Source organism: Mastigoproctus giganteus, chromosome 4, assembly GCF_048544385.1.
Source record: "Mastigoproctus giganteus isolate SK-2022 chromosome 4, ASM4854438v1, whole genome shotgun sequence".
NCBI classification, from domain to species: domain Eukaryota; kingdom Metazoa; phylum Arthropoda; class Arachnida; order Uropygi; family Thelyphonidae; genus Mastigoproctus; species Mastigoproctus giganteus.
Window position 1 is genome coordinate 180,662,970 of NC_143578.1, and position 21,079 is coordinate 180,684,048.

Sequence of the window (21,079 nt, forward strand, 5' to 3'; positions counted from 1 at the left end):
AAGTGTTGCACATGGAAGACTGCTGCACAAATTAAAGCAGTGTGGCATTGGAGGCAAATTGCTGCTATGGATAAAGGGGTGGTTGAGTGGGAGAAGACAGAGTGTTAATCAATGGACATTCATTGTGGACTAATCTTATTAATGGAGTCCCTCAGGGTTCAGTGTTGGGTCCATTGTTGTTGTTTTCTGTGTTTATAAATGATACTGATGATGGTATATCAAGCTTAATGTCCAAGTTTTTGCATATGATACGAAGGTTGGAAGGGTTTTTAAGGACACTAATGACAGTACGCTACTACAACATGATCTAGAAAAGTTGAGCAGATGGACTGAGAGGTGGAAAATGAAGTTTAACATTGACAAATGTAAATTACTACATAGGGAAGCAGTAGCCCCAGAGTAATGTATCAACTCTGTGGTACCACACTGACTGTGGTAGAGAATGAAAAGGACCTGGGGGTAATTGTTCAGGCAGATAAAGTTTTCTGAGCAGTGCAGACGGTCTGCAAGAGTAGCTAATAGTGCCTTGTCAATGGTATACAGGAATTTTTCTAGCAGGGATAAGGAGGTGATTATCCCCTTGTATAAGGCAATGGTTAGGCCACACCTTGGGTACTGTATACAGGTATGGAGGCCTCATTTTAAGAAGGATGTAGAGCTGTTGGAATGGGTACAGAGAAGGGCAACAAGATTAGTGAATGGAACAAAGGGTTGCTCTTATGAAGAAAGGCTTAAGTTTTGTAGATTACAGTGTCTGGAGACTGTACCTGCGAGGTGATCTGATTGAGGTATAAAAAGCCTTGAATGGTTTAAGCATGCTCAATGCCAATGGGATTCCTCCTCTTGCTCAGAATAATCACCTGAGAGGGTATAAATTCAAATTGAGGAAAGAGAGTTGTAAGATAGATGCGTGGAAGTCTGCCTTTAGCCAGCGGGTAGTTGGAACAGGCTTCCATCTTTTGTTCTGGAAGTTGAGACTTAAATAAATTTAAGGCTGAGCTGGACAGGTATTTGGAACGAATGGAGGGGTGAAATGGGAACCTTTTTTTTTGGCTGATGCTGCATAATTTTGCTTTCTTGCATCATATGCCTCTACTAATGCTAAATTTGCTGACTAGTCTTTAATTAATTTATTCAAAATTTTCAGGTATGAATTCCTTCTGCAAAAAACCTTATTCTTAATTCTCCATTTTTTGTTGACATATCTGCCAATGTATATGACTTGGTTCTTAAACAGCTGTGTAATTTTCTAACTTAACTGTAATTTATCTTAACACTGACAATATTCATTTATGAGTTTCTCTTTTTTCCCTACTTTCTTAATTAGAAATCTTCAAGTTTGCAATTTAAATCAATACTGCACAGTCCAAGTGCTGCTCTCAGAAGGTTTCCTTAGCACCAAATCACAAAGCAATAATAACCCCATGGGCTCACATCTGGTGAGTATGGGCTTGGCAAACCCAGGGTCCTGAGCTGGATATCATCATTCTTCTCTTTCTTGCTTTCTTGGTGATTTCCTTCTTCTTCTTCTCTCTCTCTCTCTCTCTCTCTCTCTCTCTCTCTCTCTCTCTCTCTCTCTCTCTCTCTCTCTTCTCTCTCTCTCTCTCTCTCTCTCTGTCTGTCTGTCTGTAATGTGGGATTTTTTTTTTTTTTTGGCTAATGCAGCATAAGCCTCAGGCTTCCTTGCACCATATGGCTATCAACAATAATAATAATAGCAATTAATTTCACATATGAAAAGTGTTGTTTGTTTGTTTGTTTGTTTGTAAAGCAACACCCTGAATCTACATTACAATCTGAAAGATCAAAACTTTAATTCACATACATTGCAACCCTTTTTACAAGAAAATTGCACTTTATTTGTAAATGGACTGATGCCCTAAAATTTATGAATTTGATTATTGAAACGATTAAAAAGTATTGTTCAAATTATATGTAGAAAATAAAACGAACATTATATTTTACCGTTCTTTTTTTAAATTCTTAGCTTGCTTCCTCCGAATTTTAATATCTTGCTTTGCTTCTTGTATTATATCATAGGCAGATGGTGCTTCAATGAAAGTGTTGTCATAAAATCCACCGAGGGAGTGATTTGGAGGACTACGATATATATTCATCTGAGAAGTTCTCTGTAACTGTCTTCTCAGCTGAACACAAACTTGTTCTGATTCAAGAAGTTTGACCCTATAAAAAACAGATGTTATAATCAGAAGTAAGAAATCTCACAAATAATGGTAAATTAGCAATTATTCTTTCATAAATTTATAATGCTAATAACAAAAAATACAGACAGTAAAGAATATGATATTGTGAATATGATATCCAAAACTGAAAATACAGACAGTAAAGAATATGATATTGTGAGTATAATAACATCAATACTGTATTAAATAAATTGATAAGAAATTTGCAGTAGCTTACCAGATTTAACAAATTTGTTGAATCTGATAAAATTAATATAAGAAATGTAATCATTCCTTTCAATGAGCAACAGATACAAAAATTTGAAAGATAAATACCAAAACAAAATATAAATGTATGCAGAGTGACCAAAAGGGACTTCTGAGCTGGTAAGTAATCCTATTAGTTTAAAATTTTTAATCATTCAAACAAAACAGAAATTCTAGAAAATTATGAAATGTTTTTTCTTCTTCCTGTACAGGTCTCAAAACTGTTTTTTTTTTTTTTTAAAGAAAAAAAACTATCTTAAAAATAATATAGCATTAGCAGAGGCATATGATGCAAGAAAGCAAGCTTATTCAGCATCAGCCAAAAAAAAACACACACCACTCCCATTTCACCCCTCCGTTCGTTCGAAATACCTGTCCAGTTGAGCCTTAAATTTGTTTAGGCTATCAACTTCAACAACAAATGATGGAAGTCGGTTCCACCAACCAACCATATGGCAACTTTTAAATATGATAACTCTTCAGCAGAAATAAACTGTTCGAATTGCTGGATAAAACTTTTACCACTAACCTACATCAAACAATGACATGTTTGTTGAACCTGTTATATCACTGGAAGAGTGTTCACATGAAACTGTGACGTGAAACTGTTCATGAAACAATTCTGCTTATGGATTTGTCCGGAGGAAATTTCACTTCAATGTTGTTTGATCCACTCCATAACACGAAGCCCATGCAAACCATTTTTGACTGATGTAATGTTTTCCTATTCGTCACTAAATTCAGAAAGTCACTATCAGCAAAAGCTTTAAATATCTTTTGTTTTCTTTCTTTTTTATATCATGGATAGTCAAAATTCCAACAATAAATTTGTCACTTAACTTCTACACTAGCATATTCTATCTGATTTCCTCAAAAAATCCACTTCTTGTTTAATATTGAGAGTTGAATACTTCCTCTTTGTATTTTATAACTCTTGAAAACTCATACCTAGTCTTTAGACAACTTAAGGGTTAAAACTTTCTTTCCACTAATAAAACTGATAAACAGGAGGGTGTGAGAGCAAAAGTTATTAGGTCCAATTAGTGCATGATGGAAACCAAACTCTATACCTTCATTTTTATTTTGAGTTTTGCTGTTATTTTAGCAGCAAATAGTTGTTTTCAGTCAAGAGATTTAAAAAAAAAAAAAATCATAATTAAGTGAAAAAAAAAAATGAATTTATTAAAAATAGAATTGATGTGCAGAAGTGAATAAAAAATGTGATTGTACAAATTGTGTTCTTTTGTTTTCGTTACAGTGATGCTTTTAAAACATTATTTTGCAAAATAAATGATAAGTATGGGCCCAACTAGAACCATCCTACATTTCAAATTCCCCGTCCTATACTTAGAAGTAGGTATAGGGCATCAGTTTGAAATTTTGCCTTCTAAAATATTGGTGCATTTTACAACAAACATTAAGTATTTAAATATGTAATAATATTATATATATATATATAGAATATTATTAGAAAAAGTAAATCAATCCAATAATAAGAATACCATCAGGGACTTAAGAAAACGCAAAAAAAAAAAAAAAAAAAAATTATTATTATCGCTTTTTACCGACAATCTAGATGACTTCAACTGGGGCCAACCACAAAAGCGATAATAATAATTTTTTTTTTTTTTTTTTTGCGTTTTCTTAAGTCCCTGATGGTATTCTTATTATTGGATTGATTTACTTTTTCTAATAATATTCTATAGACATTATGGGTGTATTGCATGATTGCTTGCAACTGCATTAACCCATAAATATTAGTTATTGTCTTTTAACTTTCTTTCCTTTTATCACTAAGAGATATAACTATTAATATAACATATAACTATTAATATATATATATATATATATATATATATATAGTGCAACCTCAATATAACAGAGGTGTCAGGGATAACTAACACCATATTACAGTCAAAAATAAAATTTACCCTGTGTTTTTCTGATCTTTAATATGAATATTCAATGACAAAAGGCCATGAAATATTAAGTATATTACTATGTGCAAATTTCATTTAAATATTTTACTATTTTGCCACTCGGAGACCAAATGGATTAAACATTTTAAACAAATGTGCCTTTACTGTACTTATTTAAAATATTAATTTTAATTATTAATTTAATTCAATTATTAAATTAATAATAATTACATTAAAATCGCTTCATTAGATCTACCACCCCCAAGGTTGAAATGATGACTAAAGCAGAATGTGGCACCATCTGGGCTCCCAATAACCACCACTGGATGCAAAAGCCAAAACTAAAGCAGATCCACCTCCATAGCAAGATGAAGACAAGTAAAAATATTGAACATACTGCATCGAGCATGGCACAGGATAAAGTCACTCACATTCAGGCCTTAGGTGGGGGGGGTGTTCAAAAAGTCAAAAACAGTAACTCATGGACGATGCTGGAGCACGTGGTGCTGTCTCACATACAGCTACCACAAATGAAGGTCAAGACCATACAGCCCAAACAACTGTAAGTGCTTTCTATGCTACTGCACTAGTGACCGCCCAAGGAGGGAAGAAAATGCCAATGCATGAAGTGGAGCATCAAAATAAATACATTCATCACATGAGCATACTACGAAGTGAAACTAGAGACAGACATCACAATGTTCAGGACAAAACTACACACCAAGTAGTTGGAACAGTTCCAGACTGCTCGGGTCAACAAACAGAGATGGACTGGGTCAAAAATTCTTACTGGGGAAAACTTGTAGCAGCCTTGTACTAGTGTTTATGGCCATAATCACACTGGTCTCCATGGGCTTCCAGCTCTGTCACCAAACAACAGATCAGAGATGGACCACTGTCAAAAAGAACCTGATAACTCCTGCAGTCTTGAAGAAAAAAAAAAAAAAAAAAAAAAAAAAAGATCAAGCAGGACATGAGTAACCAACTACAAAGAACAACAAATATGGACACAACTAAACTAGAACTGAAGAAGGAACACAAAGTACAAGAACAATAACCTGGAGCAGCCGAAGTGGAAACATAAGGTCGTGATATCCAAAATAGAAACGTGATATTCACAATGCTCAATAACAGCAAATATGGGTATACCCTAAAATAACGGAGGAAGAACCTGTATACACTCACTCTTGTCTGATGTACATGGTTGACAAACTCTATGCAACAACCAAGACAACTCCAATAGCTACTCTAGATCACAACCAAGTTCAGTACTGATATCAGGATGCAATTTTGCCTGGATAAAAGCAAGACCCATCAAGGACATCCAGTCAGATGGTTAAATCTGACTGGATTTAACTGGTCAACAAGGACATCTAGTCAGATGAAACTACCAGCTGAAGACCAGTAAAGAGACTGAAGCCAAGGCAGAGGGAGAGACATATAAATATCTGGGGATGATCAGGCTCACCAGTTGGAACACAAGGAGATCAAGGCCTGCCTGATTAGGAAATACCATCAGCACTTATGCGGTTACTAACATACTCCTTTGAGAGATTATGAGATTGACCAGGACAATTCATCACCACCACCACCACTAGATGTTTGCCATTGAGAGACTGACCATTGCCAGGAAAGATGGGGGGGGGGGAACTGACTGACCTCATTGAACAAGGTAAGGCAGCAATTAAGAACCTGCAGGATTACTTGCAGGGAAAATACAGCACCGATCTACCAACCCATAAGAAAGACAAACGATGTACAACACTTAACCTTAGCAAGGAGACCCCACTCACACAGATAGAAGAAACAAAGATGGGCAAAGAATATATATGTATATATTTAAATAATGGCTTAAAAGTTAGAATGTAATAACATCGTCAATACAAATATTTATCGTATTTAGTATTTACGGGCTTGAACCCCGGTCCACTCAAGGAATGCGTGCTATGCACTCTTACTTTATATATATATATATATGTTACACACACACACACACACACACACACACACACACACACACACACACACACACACACACACACACACACACACACACACACACACACACACACACACACACACACACACGTGTGTGTAGTTTGTAACATAAAGTGTTTGTGAAAATGGAAATGAAAAATACAAAGTGCCTGAACTAAGAGAAGTTTGAGGGATAGTAGAAACTGGAAGTGAAGCAGTAGTGAAAAAGTGAAAGAATTTGAAAAACCTAGTACAAAAATTAACTGGGACTGAGGAAGCAAACAATATACAAAAATAATTTTATACAATAAAAAGTAATAAATAAATAACACAGTATTCAGATATGGGAGGGCAATTTTAGCAAGAGGTCAAATCAAGGGATGGCAAATATGCAAAATCTGAATACAATAAGAGAAGTTAACCTCAATATAGTACATAGAACACTTCCGTATGATAATCTCCAGAAATCAAAATGAGAACAATTGAAAAATTTACATTAGAGTAACTCAATTTAATGCAATTAAAAATCAATTTAATGCAGTTAAAAATAAGAAAATTAATTAAAAGAATTTAACAAAAAAATTGTTAACGATTTTCCTAACTCAGACCATATTTGTTTGTCCCACGATGACTCCAGAAGATCTTGCAATCTCCAACACCTTGCTTTCCAACAGAAGCAGCAGAAGAATCACTTTCACCTTGTGCTTTTGGTTGCAGTAAGCTATTAGTCTATATATTCCTCCCCCCTTCAGAAAGCAGCTTACTGACCCACTTAAAACTGTCTCAATAGCTTACACACATTCTTGTGCCCTTTCTATTTAAGTGTTTGCCATCCCTTATAAAAACAATCTTTCCTGTTAAGAAGTAGAGATTGGGGTTTATTGTAGTAGGGTTACTAAGAGCAAAAACTTCAAATATATTATAACCCATGTAATTATTTAAATTAACTACAATTTAAATAACACATTACAAGGTACACATTAAAGATATCAAATAACAAAGGTTTATATAATGTTTCCTACCATAAACCGGGAACCATTCTGGTCTGAGGAACACAAAGAAATGTGAATTATTCTTTTTTTAACTCAAAAAAAAAAAAAAAAAAAAAAAAGTTAAAATCAACTACAATTCATATCCTGCATAACACAATACCTTTGAATATCCAATTACTATTACAGTATTTGTTTGTCCTATTAATAACAGATACATGAAACACAGTGAAAGAAAATTCCATTTATCCTCAACATAGTGAAGGCCAGAGGAGTTTACACATTAACTACGACTATATACACATAGAATTAAGGCCTGCCAAATTGTGTTAGTTCACAACAAGCTATGCACTTCTTGTAGCAACATGGACTTGAGCTCTTCAGCTCCTTACTCATAGCCATTATTAATGTGGGGACTAATGATATTAAACATACACAACCTGTCCATCTAGGTCTATGCTGAAAAAAATGCCACGAGTTAGGTGAGAGTGTGTATGTGTCTGCAATTCTGCTCAGACAGAATAGGAGGGATATGCTGGAAGCCTTGCAGATTGACTTAAGGGAATCTGCAAGGCTCTGTGGAGGAGGATTTTTATCAGTGCAGCCTGCATTTCTAGGTAGAAAGTTTGTTTGTTTGTTATTTGGTTTTTAGGAGCATTAGCAACTAAGGCCATATTCCTCGGGGTATATGCGGTGGTCATTCCTTTGACCTTTCCGCATCCTCCGTATTTGGTGGTGATGGGCTCGAACCCCGGTCTAATCAAGAAGTGTGTGCTACACACTGCTGTTCCTTCCCACCTGGCTACGGGGGCACCCTAGGTAGAAAGAATTCATTTTGTACAGATGGTATACATTTGAGAAAATGTAGTGCAAGGATATTTGCCAGTATCACTGAGGATACCCTAGGAGTAAAGGGAACTGCTATAGGGGGAAGAGGGTAATTTAGATTCACATAGATCTGATGATATGGGTAAAAGTAATGCTTGCACTCAACTCACGAATTAGCATTAGTAGAGGCACATGATCCAAGAAAGCAAGCTTATGCAGCATCAGCCAAAAAAAAAATCTCCCATTTCACCCCTCCATTCGTTCCAAATACCTGTCCAGCTCAGCCTTAAATTTATTTAGGCTATCAACTTCCACAACAAAGGATGGAAATTTGTTCCACAAACCAACTAACCGCTGGCTAAAGGCAAATTTCCACACGTCTATCCTACATCTCTCTTTCCTTAATTTGAATTTATGTACTCTCACGTGATTATTCTGAGCAAGAGGAAAAATCCCATCAGCATTGAGCATGCTCAAAGCATTCAAGGCTTTATACACCTCAATCAGATCACCTCGGAGGTGCCTATAGTCTCCAGACACTGTAATTTGCAAAACTTAAGCTTTTCTTCGTAAGAGCACCCCTTTGTTCCATTCACTAATCTTTTTGCCCTTCTCTGTACTCGTGCCAGCAGTTCTACATCCTTCTTGAAATGAGGCCTCCAGACCTGTATACAGTACTCTAGGTGTGGCCTGACCATTGCCTTATACAAGGGAATAATCACCTCCTTATCCCTGCTAGAAAAATTCCTATATATCCTTGACAAGACACCATGAGCTACTCTTGCAACTGTCCATACTGCTCAGAAAACTTCATATCTGCCTGCACAATTACCCCCAAGTCCTTTTTGTTCTCTACCACTGTCAGTGTAGTACCACACAGTTGATACGTTACTCTGGGGTTACTGCTTCCCTTATGTAGTACTTTACATTTCTCAATGTTAAACTTTATTTGCTACCTCTCATCCCATCTAGTCAACTTTTCTAGATGCAGCAGCATACTGTCATTAATGTCCTTAACAACCCTGCCAACCTTCGTATCATCTGCAAACTTCGACATTAAGCTTGATATACCATCATCAATATCATTTATAAATACAGAAAACAACAATGGACCCAACATTGAACCCTGAGGGACTCCACTAATAACATCAGTCCACGATGAGCAGTGACCATTGATTACCACTCTGCCTTCTCCCATGCAACCATCCTTGCATCCATAGCAGCAATTTGCCTCCAATGCCGCACTGCTCCAATTTGTTCAGCAGTCTTCCATGTGCAACAGTATCAAAAGCCTTTCTAAGATCCAAGTATATAATATCAAAGTTATTCCCTGCATCCAGTTCCTTTGTGACCACATCATGGTATCCAATCAAATTGGTCAAGCAAGACTTTCCCTTAACAAAACCATGCTGTGTTCGAGCTATAACTGAAGTCTTGTCTAGATAATCCTGCAGTGCTTCTTTAACCAGTGCCTCCATTAATTTTCCTGGAACAGAAGTTAAACTAACAGGTCTATAATTACTTGTGTCACCCTTTGTGAATTGGGGTCACATTTACTCATCTCCAGTCCATGGGTACCTCCCCTGAGTCCAAGGAAGCTCTGATAATTATGACTAAGGGTTTGCTTACTTCCTTTGCTGCTCCTTTAATATAACTGGATAGATTACCAAGAAGTCTCTGAAATACCCTGCATCTTGTTTTCCAGGCTGCTGCTCATTCCAATAGAAGCAGTGCAAGAATCACTTTCACCTCTGCTAATGGCTACTGTTAATCTATTAGTCCTTGTTTCCCCCCAAGCTAGCAGTTTTCCGACTCACCTAACACTGCCTCGATAGCATCAGCAAATATTCTTGCACCCTTTGTATTTAAGTGTATCCCATTCCTGTAGAAGCAGTCTCTCCTGTTAACAAGTACAGACCAGACTGAAAAAAATTCTACCCCTTGAGCCTTGCACAATCCTTTCAGGGCCGAATTGATCGAGAAGGCTCTCATCATATACTCCCGTCTGTCATGTCTGGACAGAATTGTAGACACTTTCAAATTTAACCCTAATTCACGGCTTTTTTTTCAACAGTGACCTGTACTTGTTAAGTAATTCCACCAGTCTCCTACTCTTAATATCATTAGTGCCAATCTACAACAATATCACCTTTTGTGCCCTTAAAAGATGATATCCGCACTACGTCATCAACCTTTGCCCCTGGCAGACATATTCTGGTCCTGTTCCACCTATCCTTTTTATATACCATGTTCCCCATTTCCCTGATAATACAGTCACCAAAACCAGTAGTTCCTGTGGGACCAGTGCATTCTGCCTTGGAGGTTGCCACTATGTCGCGTGCTCTGGCATTGATGTGGGCAGCTGAGAGCTTGATGGGCCACTCAATTTTGGTCCTTCGAGGGCATCCACCCTGTCCTTCAAGCTCTCATATAGGCCCATAACAATGCTGAGCTGTCACTCATTTCCTCACACTCCTTACATCGCGCTCGCACACACAAAAACATCCCCCTTGGGAATATCATGTCCCGTACCTGATTGCTCCACAAACATCAAGCAAGCAGTGCATTTTAAAAGGCTATGATTCAGAGGGCAACTGCCTCCCTCAGGTCTCCCCTGAGCCACAGTACACCCATTAGCTTGAGCCTTTTGCTTTGCTGCTCTGGTCTGAGTCATGATTTTGATTCAATTTGAATAAAATTTCAATTCAGTACAAAATTATAACCCTAAATTGTATCCCAACACAGTTATAACACTATATATCTATATATTTTTTTCAGTATCGAATATTATCTCCAAGTTCCGATATATAACTTCCATATCAAGTTATGTATTAATTAATTATGTTACGTTTGTAAAATCTTTGTCAATTAAATTGTACTTTTGTAAAAAGTACAATTTAATTGACAATTATTAAGTTTAACAAGATTAATAAATTTTACTGTTTAATTGATAATATTATATACTATACTATGCTATGCTAACCTAACGCCACCTAGTTTGGGATTTAAAGTTGTATCGTATAACAATGACAGCAAGTTACAAACGGTAAATCTACAAACACTTAAGTATTAATTAACTTCCAAAATCTGTCTGAATTCAGAATAAACAAACAACAAAAATTCTTGTTTGTTGCCACAACAACCAATGTTGGTAAGATGTTCTGTGGGTAGCAATATTTCACATGAGAGGGAAGATAAAGCTTGGAATACAAACCTAAATAACTTTAAGGGGTGTGCCAGGGTAGTAAACTAAAGAAGGTTACTTAGTCTCAACTGTATTTATAGTAATGTCAGGAATGTTGCCAATAAAATGGCAATATCAACAATGTGGTGCGACCTGGAAATTGGTGATGATGAGTTCCAGTATGGTATTTATAGTGTATTTAGGAAAGATAGGAGTGGAGGGGCCTATCAAAAGCAGCATGAGCATGAAAGGAGCTATTGCTGAGCCTGAAGTTACATCTGCTTGATTTGATTTACATTTTTTATGGCACAAAAACATCAAAGGTTATAATGCACCAGGAATAATTTAAATTTACAAAATAAGATTAAGATTTTGGTAACTCATGAAAAAAAAGTTACCTCGTCAAAATTGTATATATGCATAAATAAGTAAAAGGGAATATAAAGGTAAAAATATACTTCCTATTTTATGTGTGTCGATACATATTAATTGCACCTAAAAAGTTAAACTGCTGACACAAGGTCACTGTCAGATAAAATCTGAGTGTAGGAGGTTCAGTCAGATGGCTAAAAGCAATAAACCATACTTTCAAAATTTGGACAGTTCGTAAAAACATGCTTGATAGATAAAGCAGTGACACATTTCGCGCACACAGGAGCATTATCAGCTCCCAACGGAAAAAAATGTATCAGTTGACTGTGTCCTATGCAAAGCCGAGCAAGAACAACTTCCTCTTTACAATCCCTGCACATATTAGACCCACCACGGTTTGATTCCAGGTTAAATTTGATAGTTTGTTTGTTATCTGCACATGTCACAAGTCTTGCCACTGCGAATAAATCTTGTTACGAATTATTTGCCTGTAGTCTATATAGAGGACTGACAGGCCCATATTATTCATTGAGACTGCTGATTTGGCTGTATTATTGGCCAAATAATTTCCGTAACGTCGACGTGGCTGAGGATCCGGCAGAAGTGGATGTTGAATCCACCTTCATAAAGAAAGCAAATCATCTGCTGAATCTGGGACAGAACTGGATTATTGTTGTGTCTCATCGCTCAGAGCCTCTATGCTTAACGAATCAGTAAACAGCAATACCTCGCTTAGCATGGTTTTAAACAGCACGGGTTTCACTATAACACAGTTTTCAATTAAGTTTAAGTCAAATTTACTGTATATATTAACATCAAAGGCAGATATTGTTGGGATATCAGAGACGTGGTGTCACACAGATATAAGGGATGCAGAAAATAAGATTATTTTCTGGAATTTGGAATTTGGAATTCCAAATTTTCTGGAATTTGGGGAGTACAATGTCTACAGAAAGGATAGACAGGATAGGAAGGGGGGAGAGGTTATGCTATTAGTTAAGAAACACATAAAAACCAAGGAAGTGAAGCCAGTCGACATCGCTGGACAGTGCAGTGTTGAGTCAGTTTGGTGTGACATAAGCATTGGGAGATCAAAATTGAGAGTAGGAGTGTGCTATAGGCCTAATGACTCTGATGAGTATAATAAGAAACTGTACAGGGAAATAGAGTGGGCCAGTAAATCAGAGAGTCTTATAATGGGAGATTTTAATTTCCCAGATATTGACTGGAATTTGGGGGCTGGTCACTCAGACACTAGCAGGGCTTTTGTGGATTTATTGGATGATTGTTTTCTACATCAGGATGTTCAGGAGGCAACCAGAGGGAGTAATACTCTTGATTTGATTATCAGCAGTGATTCTTCATGCATTAAGAATCTGCAGATAAATGAACCACTAGTTGGCAGCGATCACAGTGTCCTGAAGTGGGATTTACTCAAAGAGGTAACTACCATTAGGGGTAAAGGGAAGGGTTATTGCTTCCGTAAAGGCGACTACGATGGACTGAGACAGTATTTAAATTCTATACAGTGGGACCAACTGATGATGTTACCAACAGCAAATTCAAAATGGGGAGGATTCAAAGAATTAATCTTGGAAGCTACTAGGCTTTACATACCAACTAAGAAATATTGTTCAGGGTTTAGGCCAAAATGGATATCAGATGAACTAATGAGGCATATGGCAGAGAAGAAAAATGCATGGGATACATATAAATTAACATGTGACACAGAAGCCTATGATAGATACAAGTTATATGCAACCAAGTTACAAAGGAGGTTAGGCAGGCGAAGGCAGATAACGAGAACTCCTTGGCAAGGGATGCAAAGAAAAACAGCAAAGAGTTCTTTACTTATGTAAACTCTAGAAGGAAGGGGATGAATCAGATTGGTCCACTTGATATTGATGGGTCAACTGTGATGACCCTGCTCAGGTAGCTAACAAACTAAATGAATATTTTGCATCGACATTCACACATGAGGAGTTATTCAGCGAGGGGAATGCCAGAGGTGTATTCAACTCTAGCAGTAAGCTACAGAATCTTGAAATAACTGGGAGTAAAAGTGGAGGAGAAACTGTTGAAGATAAACACAAGAAAGGCACCTGGGGTGGATGGGATCTATCCAGTTATATTAAAGGAGGCAGCAAAGGAAGTAAGCAAACCCTTAGCCATAATTATGAGGGCTTCCTTGGACTCAGGGGAGGTACCCATAGACTGGAAATGTGCAAATGTGACCCCAATTCACAAAGGAGGATCAAAGGCTGACACAAGTAATTATAGACCTGTGAGCTTAACTTCTGTTCCAGGAAAATTAATGGAGGCACTGGTTAAAGAAGCACTGCAGGATCATTTAGACAAGACTTCAGTTATAGCTCGGACACATCATGGTTTTGTTAAGGGGAAGTCTTGCCTGACCAATTTGATTGGATATTATGATGCAGTCACAAAAGAACTGGATGCAGGGAATAGCTTTGATATTATATACTTGGTTCTTAGAAAGGCTTTTGATACTGTTGCACATGGAAGACTGCTACACAAATTGGAGCAGTGGCAGTGTGACATTGGAGGCAAATTGCTGCTATGGATAAAGGGGTGGTTGAGGGGAGAAGACAGAGAGTGGTAATCAATGGACACTGCTCATCGTGGACTAATGTTATTAGTGGAGTCCCTCAGGGCTCAGTATTGGGTCCATTATTGTTTTCTGTATTTATAAATGATATTGATGATGGTATATCAAGTTTAATGTCCAAGTTTGCAGACGATACAAAGGTTGGTAGGGTTGTCAAGGACACTACTGACACTATGCTGCTGCAACAGGATCTGGAAAGGTTGAGCAGATGGGCTGAGAGGTGGCAAATGAAGTTTAACATTGACAAATGTAAAGTACTACACATGGGAAACAGCAACCCCAGAGCAACGTATCAACTCTGTGATACTACACTGACAGTGGTAGAGAATGTAAGGGACTTGGGGGTGGTTGTGCAGGCAGATATGAAGTTCTCTGAGCAGTGCAGACGGGCTGTAAGAGTAGCTCATGGAGTATTGTCAATGATATACAGGAATTTTTCCAGCAGTTATAAGGAGGTGATTATTCCCTTGTATAAGGCAATGGTCAGGCCACACCTAGAGTACTGTATACAGGTCTGGAGGCCTCATTTCAAGAAGGATGTAGAACTGCTGGCACAAGTACAGAGAAGGGCAAAAAGATTAGTGAATGGAACAAAGGGGTGCTCTTACGAAGAAAAGCTTAAGTTTTGCAAATTACAGTGTCTGGAGACTAGGCACCAGTGAGGTGATCTGATAGAGGTGTATAAAGCCTTGAATGGTTTGAGCATGCTCAATGCTGATGGGATTCTTCCTCTAGTTCAGAATAATCACCTGAGAGGGCATAAATTCAAATTGAGGAAAGACAGATGTAGGATAGACGTGCGGAAATTTGCCTTTAGCCAGCGGGTGGTTGGTTGGTGGAACAGACTTCCATCCCTTGTAGTGGAGGTTGATAGCCTAAATAAGTTTAAGGGTCAGCTGGACAGGTATTTGGAACGAACAGAGGGGTGAAGTGGTTTTTTTTTTTTTTCTTTTTTTTTTTTGGCTGATGCTGCATAAGCTTGCTTTCTTGCATCAAATGCCTCTACTAATGCTATTAAAACTAGTTCAATAGCCTAGACACGTACTCTATATATATGCTGCGTTGTTGTAGCTTAGGTACGGTACAATATGCTGTGGTGCCAACTCTATTGTCTCACATGCGCATGTGACAATAGCTCCCCTCGGGCATTCAGCTGCAACGTGCAACAGCTTTCAGTATTCTTAATTTCATCTTGTTTTTGAGATGACGTGACAGCTTTTCAAACTTTATTTCACATTTTTTTTACCCCTTTAAATATGATTGAATATATATCTGCATCTTGGCTAGAAATCACTGCCAACAACATGCATTCTTTTGGCAGCATGTTTTGCCCCATTTGGTAAATGATTTCACTGGTTTTGAATCGCAAGTTCAGACAACTGCCGAAGATTGGAAAAAACTTGGGATTCGAAACTTTGGACAGTCTCAATGTATGAGACTGCATTGACTCGCATGCAACTTAGATGGTGCAACTCTCCTTGAAATTGATGGGCAAACTGCGTATGAAGAAGAGGAAAACAATTCTGAAGTGGCACGAAAAGTATTTTCAACAGAAGATTGGAGAAAGTTTTTCAGGGGGTTGACATGGCCTGAAAGGCGATCATGAATGGAGATATGAATGTTGAACATAGCATCAAGATACGGCAAATTTTGCAAGATGGGATTCGATGCTACAAAGACGTGTACGCCAAGAAAAAGAAAAGATGACTCCACTAGATTTCATTATTGAAATACCTAAATAAACAACCACCTTTTTTAAAGCTTTATTCTCGTCTCTCATGATGTTACCTTTTCATTAAAAAAATTTTTGCAATTTTTTTTTTATTTCAAATCCTTTTAACTGGCTATCAAGCACAAATTGTTCAGATTTATTATAATTTGTTTATAGACTGTTTCTCTGGTACACGTTCAATTAAAGCTCATTATAATTATACCTTAATCGGCATGGTTTCACATAACATGGAACAGTTTAGGTACCAATTATCAGTACTATGCGGGGTATTGCTGTATATAATAATCCAATGATGTTGGTGGGTTGTTATGTGGTCCAAGGCTAACTCTTTAACATGCAGCTCTGCAGTGTAGATGCTACATTCATAGGGAATCTTCTCAGATATACTACAGTCAGAAAAGACAACATCAGCAGATTCCACATGTTTCTGACTTCGAGCTGCCTGTATACAGAAGCAAGATATCAGAATGTTTGCCTCGGTGTTCAGTAGAGCTGAAGGTAGACGTCAGGTGGTGTATCCGACCTCATCCAGTTTTTAAAGGAGAAGTCACTTGGAGTTAGGGCATGCCAGGGTGGCAGGGGCTGCTTTGGTGAATGAGCAACCTTGTCTACCATTATGCTAAGCTCTGATTAGCTCTTCGACACAAATACTGAATGGACGGTTGGCAGCCAGACGTGTGTTATAAAGACTTCTCCATTGTGGCTCAAAAACGGATGTCCACATGAGATGATCTTGCATGCAGTTCAGTTTAAAGGCATACTGTAGGGACAACTGGTTTCACCAAAGTGACAGGGATGGTTCATTTGCTTCGACATACAGGCTTTGGTCAGGTGATGTTCTGAATGCACCAGTAGCAATACGAATGGCCTGAGGGTGGATGGGATCAAGCCAACAAAATGTGACAGCAGATGCATATACCTGAGACCCATAATCTAATTTTGAGCATACAAGTGCACTGTACAGACTGAGTTAAGTGCATCTGTGTGTACCCCAAGAAGTAAAGGGGGGGGGGAGAAAGAGAGAGAGCAAGCGGAAAATGTTAAGCCCTCTCATGCACTTTGTGCGCAGCTGATGAATGTGTTGAAGCAATGTCAGCTTTCTGTCAAATGGGTCCCAAGAATTTTATCTCTGCTACTATGGGAATGGTGCATTGTCTAAGTTTGGGGTGGAGGTTACGTTTGCAACAAAAATAGATGCAAACGGTCTTTCTCTGGTGAGAACCTGAAACCATTGGTTGTGGCCCAGGAATTAAAACGGTCAACGGTTTGTTGCAGTTGTCTCTCAACAACCCTCACGTTGCATAACTGAATAAATATACGGAAGTCATCAACATAGAGGGCATTGTTTACTGTTTGAGGAAGCTGTTCGGTAATCGAGTTTACTTTAATGCTGAAAAACGTAACACTTAAGACAGATCCTTGGGGCGCCCCATCTTCTTGGCAAAAGGGCCAAGAAAGGGTGGATCTAACTCTAACTTGGAAAAGACAGTGAGATAAGAAGCTTTTAATAAAAACAAGAAGGTGACCTCTTAGACTGAGGTTATAAATGTCTTTCAAAATACCAAATCTCCAAGTTGTATTGTATGCTTGTTCCATGTCAAAGAAGATGGACACCAACTGTTATCTTTTTAGGGAAGCATCTCGTATAGATGTTTCCAGTCTAATTGAGTGGTCCAAAGTGGACCTGTTTATTCGGAAGCTGCACTGAAAGAGGGAGAGAAGTTCATTTGATTCTACGTACCATAAAAGATGAGCGTTGACCATTCTCTCCAATATTTTGCACAGACAGCTATTCAGAGCAATGGGACGATAGTTCTTTGGAAATTTTGGATCCTTTCCTGGCTTGGCAAAAGCAAGTATAGTTGCTTTGCACCACGTGTCTGGAAACTGCTCCAAGGAATATTCTGTTGTACAGAAAGAGCGGAAAGTCCGTGGACTTTGATGAAAGACGTCTAACCATTTCATAATCAATGTCGCCTGTTCCAACAGAGGTAGCCTTCATATGGGCGAAGTTGCATCTGCCAGCACAGAATTTGTGTGGTGTTAGTTAGTTGGACGTAATCTTCAGACCAGAAGATCATGAAGAATATGATGAGTCTTTACATGCAGATGAAATGCACAAGCAAGCAAGTGTGAATGTCTTATTATAGGCAACTTTAATCTGCCATAGATTGATTAGAATAAGTGGCAGAGAAACTCATCAAGAGAGAACTTTTTTAAATAAACTAGATTATTATTTGTACCAGCATGTTAGAGAAAGTACTAGGGGTGAGAATATTCTTGACCTCATCATTACTAACATATCAGATTACATCATGGGGCTAAAAGTATATGAATCATTGTCAGGAAATGATCCTGCAATAGTCAGTTGGAAGGCGAAGAAAGAGGTTAAAGTAGTTAAAGGCACAGGCTCGGGTTTTAACTTCAGAAGATGGGACTTAGACAGTTAAAAGCACAATATGGCATCCGTAAACTGGGTGGATTGCCAAAGGATGGTGAATACATTTTAAATGTGGAATACTCTGACAGCAAAAATCATAGAAGCCATAAGTGCATACATACCTTTAAGAAAATATTGCAGGAGGAAAATGCCAAAATGAATGCCTACAGAGCTGGCTGGTCATACAGAGCAGAAAAAGATATCATGGGACAGTTACAGAGGGTTGAAAAGTACTGAATTCTATAACATGTACAAATTGATTTGTAATAGTACCACAAATAAGGTCCAGAAGGCCAAGGCTGCATATGAGAAAGCATTAGCTAAGAGAGCAAAAAATGGGGACAAGGATTTTTTCATGTATGGGAATAGACAAAAAAAAAAAATTTAAAAAAAAAAGAAAGCTAATCAGATCAGACGCTTCACCACTGGGTGTGGGAAAGTCTTAGATAACCCAGCTGATGTTGCAGATGAATTGAAGAAGTACTTTGCATCGGTCTTTACTGATGAAAGATGCATTAAGCTGAGAAGAGGCTGTGCCATATAAAATTAGTAACAATCGTACTTGCAGTTGATTGTTTATTGGAAAAACTTTTGAGCACACAAAAGCAAGTAAGGGTCCCGGAGTTGATGGCATATACCCTGTAGTTTTGAGGGAGAGTGAGAGGGAGTGTATTGAACCGTTGAGATTAATTATGAGAGTATCTTTGGATTGCAGAAGTGGCAATATATTGCCAATATATAAAAGCGGTTCTAAGAGTAAAGCTGGTAACTACAGACTGGTTAGTCTGAATTCAGATGTACAAAGAATCTTAGAGGCAAAGATTAAAAGTGCAATCCAAGGACATTTAGATGGATATGGCATTCTGAAGGGGACACAACATGACTTTATTAAGGGAAAATCATGCTTAACTAAAGAAGGCTATTTCACAGTTACTCATGAGTTAAATTAAGGGAACAATTTCAACATAGTTTATTTGGATTTTAGCAAAACAACTAACTCTGTTCCTAATGAGAGGTTACTGTATAATCTTGAATATGTTGGAATTACTGGTAAGATTCTAAGATGGACTGCTGAGTGGCTGCAGGACACAAGGCAGGGCATAAAGCAGTGGTCCAAGCCATAAGTGTCTTGGACCACTGCACTTTCTCATTTTCATAAATGAGATAAATAAAAGAATAAAAGGCATGATGTAAAAATTTCCAGATGACGTTAAGATTGGCAGAGTCGTTAGTGATCAGTGCCAAGCAGTGCTCCTTCAGGATGATTTGGACAGACTTCAAAGATGGCCAGAGAAGAGTCTATGTTTTAATGCTGCTAAATGCAAAGGTCTTACGTAACTTGGAGAATAGAAACCCAAAAATTAATCATACAGTTGGTAGGTTTGAAATAAAAACAGTGGAGGAGGAAAGGGATCTGGGAGTTACAATGCAAGCAAATGAAGTTTTCTGAGCAGTGTAAACAGGCAGCCAGGAATTTATTGAACATTATCCTTATGACCTCTCTTTCTCTAGAGTATGTAGAGATAGGAGGTCATAATCCCACTGTATGAGGGCAATTATAAGACCATATTTGTAATTCTGTGCTCAAGTATCAAGACTTTTTCATCTGAAAAAAAAAGGTACTGAGCTTCTTGTTGAAAGAGTACAAAGATGGGCAACTTGAATGGTGAGATCAGCAGGACAACCAAAATGAGGAAAGACTCCAATTATGTGGGCTATAGAGCTTGGCTTCAGAGGTGATCTGATTGAGGTTTATAAGGCTCTGAGGGGGATTAGTAAAATGAATGAAGGTGGAATTCTGTTATAAAAAATATTCCAGAACTAGGGTTCATAAATTCAAAGTGGAGGGCTTGTGGTTTGGATTAGACTGTAGGAAGTTTTCTTTTAGCCAGTGTGTCGTTGATTTCTGGAACAAGTTGCCCTCGCAGGTAGTTAAGGCTGACAGCTTGAATAAATTCGAAGGTCAAATGTTAACTGGAGGGAAGCATATAATATGTATTTTCATATCTACTTTTTTTTTTTTTTTTTTGCAAGTGCAGCAAAACTCTGTAGCTTCCTTGCGCTATATGGTGAATACTATTCCCAAGTCTTCAGTATTACTAATCACTAAAACCAACTCTGTATGTTGTATTTAAAATCAATTAAAATTCAGGAGGAAATCAAGTAAAGTAGTACAACTTTACTTGATGTGCAGCCCACTGGCAATCTAAATAAAATAAAAACCTGTGTGACCTAAGGATAGGTATCATACTCCAACTTCTAGTAGCTCATGTGATAGCAAAATGATATTTCTCATAGAATATTTACCTTCTGGTCAAGAATATTACATGAACTGCAAAAAACAAAAAAAAACAAAAAAAAAAGTTTCAGAATCAGAGTAATTAATTTTGGGCAAAAAAAAAAAAAAAAAATTTGCTTTTATAACACAAAACATTCAATTCTCTCCATCCTCCCCCCACCACACGCACACTACAGAGCAGTTCACTCAGCATTGTATATTCTGATACCCTCCCACAGAACAATTCTGGTCTCCCAGAATAGCACAGTTCATTGCAAACT

General features: G+C 37.7%; 1 protein-coding gene across 2 annotated transcripts in view; it reads right to left on the reverse strand.

Moving 5' to 3' along the window:
- The window catches only part of LOC150087230 (kinesin-like protein KIF21A), a 779,086-nt gene that overhangs the window by 429,345 nt on the left and 328,662 nt on the right, over positions 1-21,079 (reverse strand). For both annotated transcript variants that reach the window (XM_090371900.1, XM_090371899.1), the window contains exon 13: positions 1,966-2,184. In XM_090371900.1, coding sequence (XP_090228026.1) covers positions 1,966-2,184 — 219 coding nt within the window. The remainder of the gene's footprint in view (positions 1-1,965; positions 2,185-21,079) is intronic.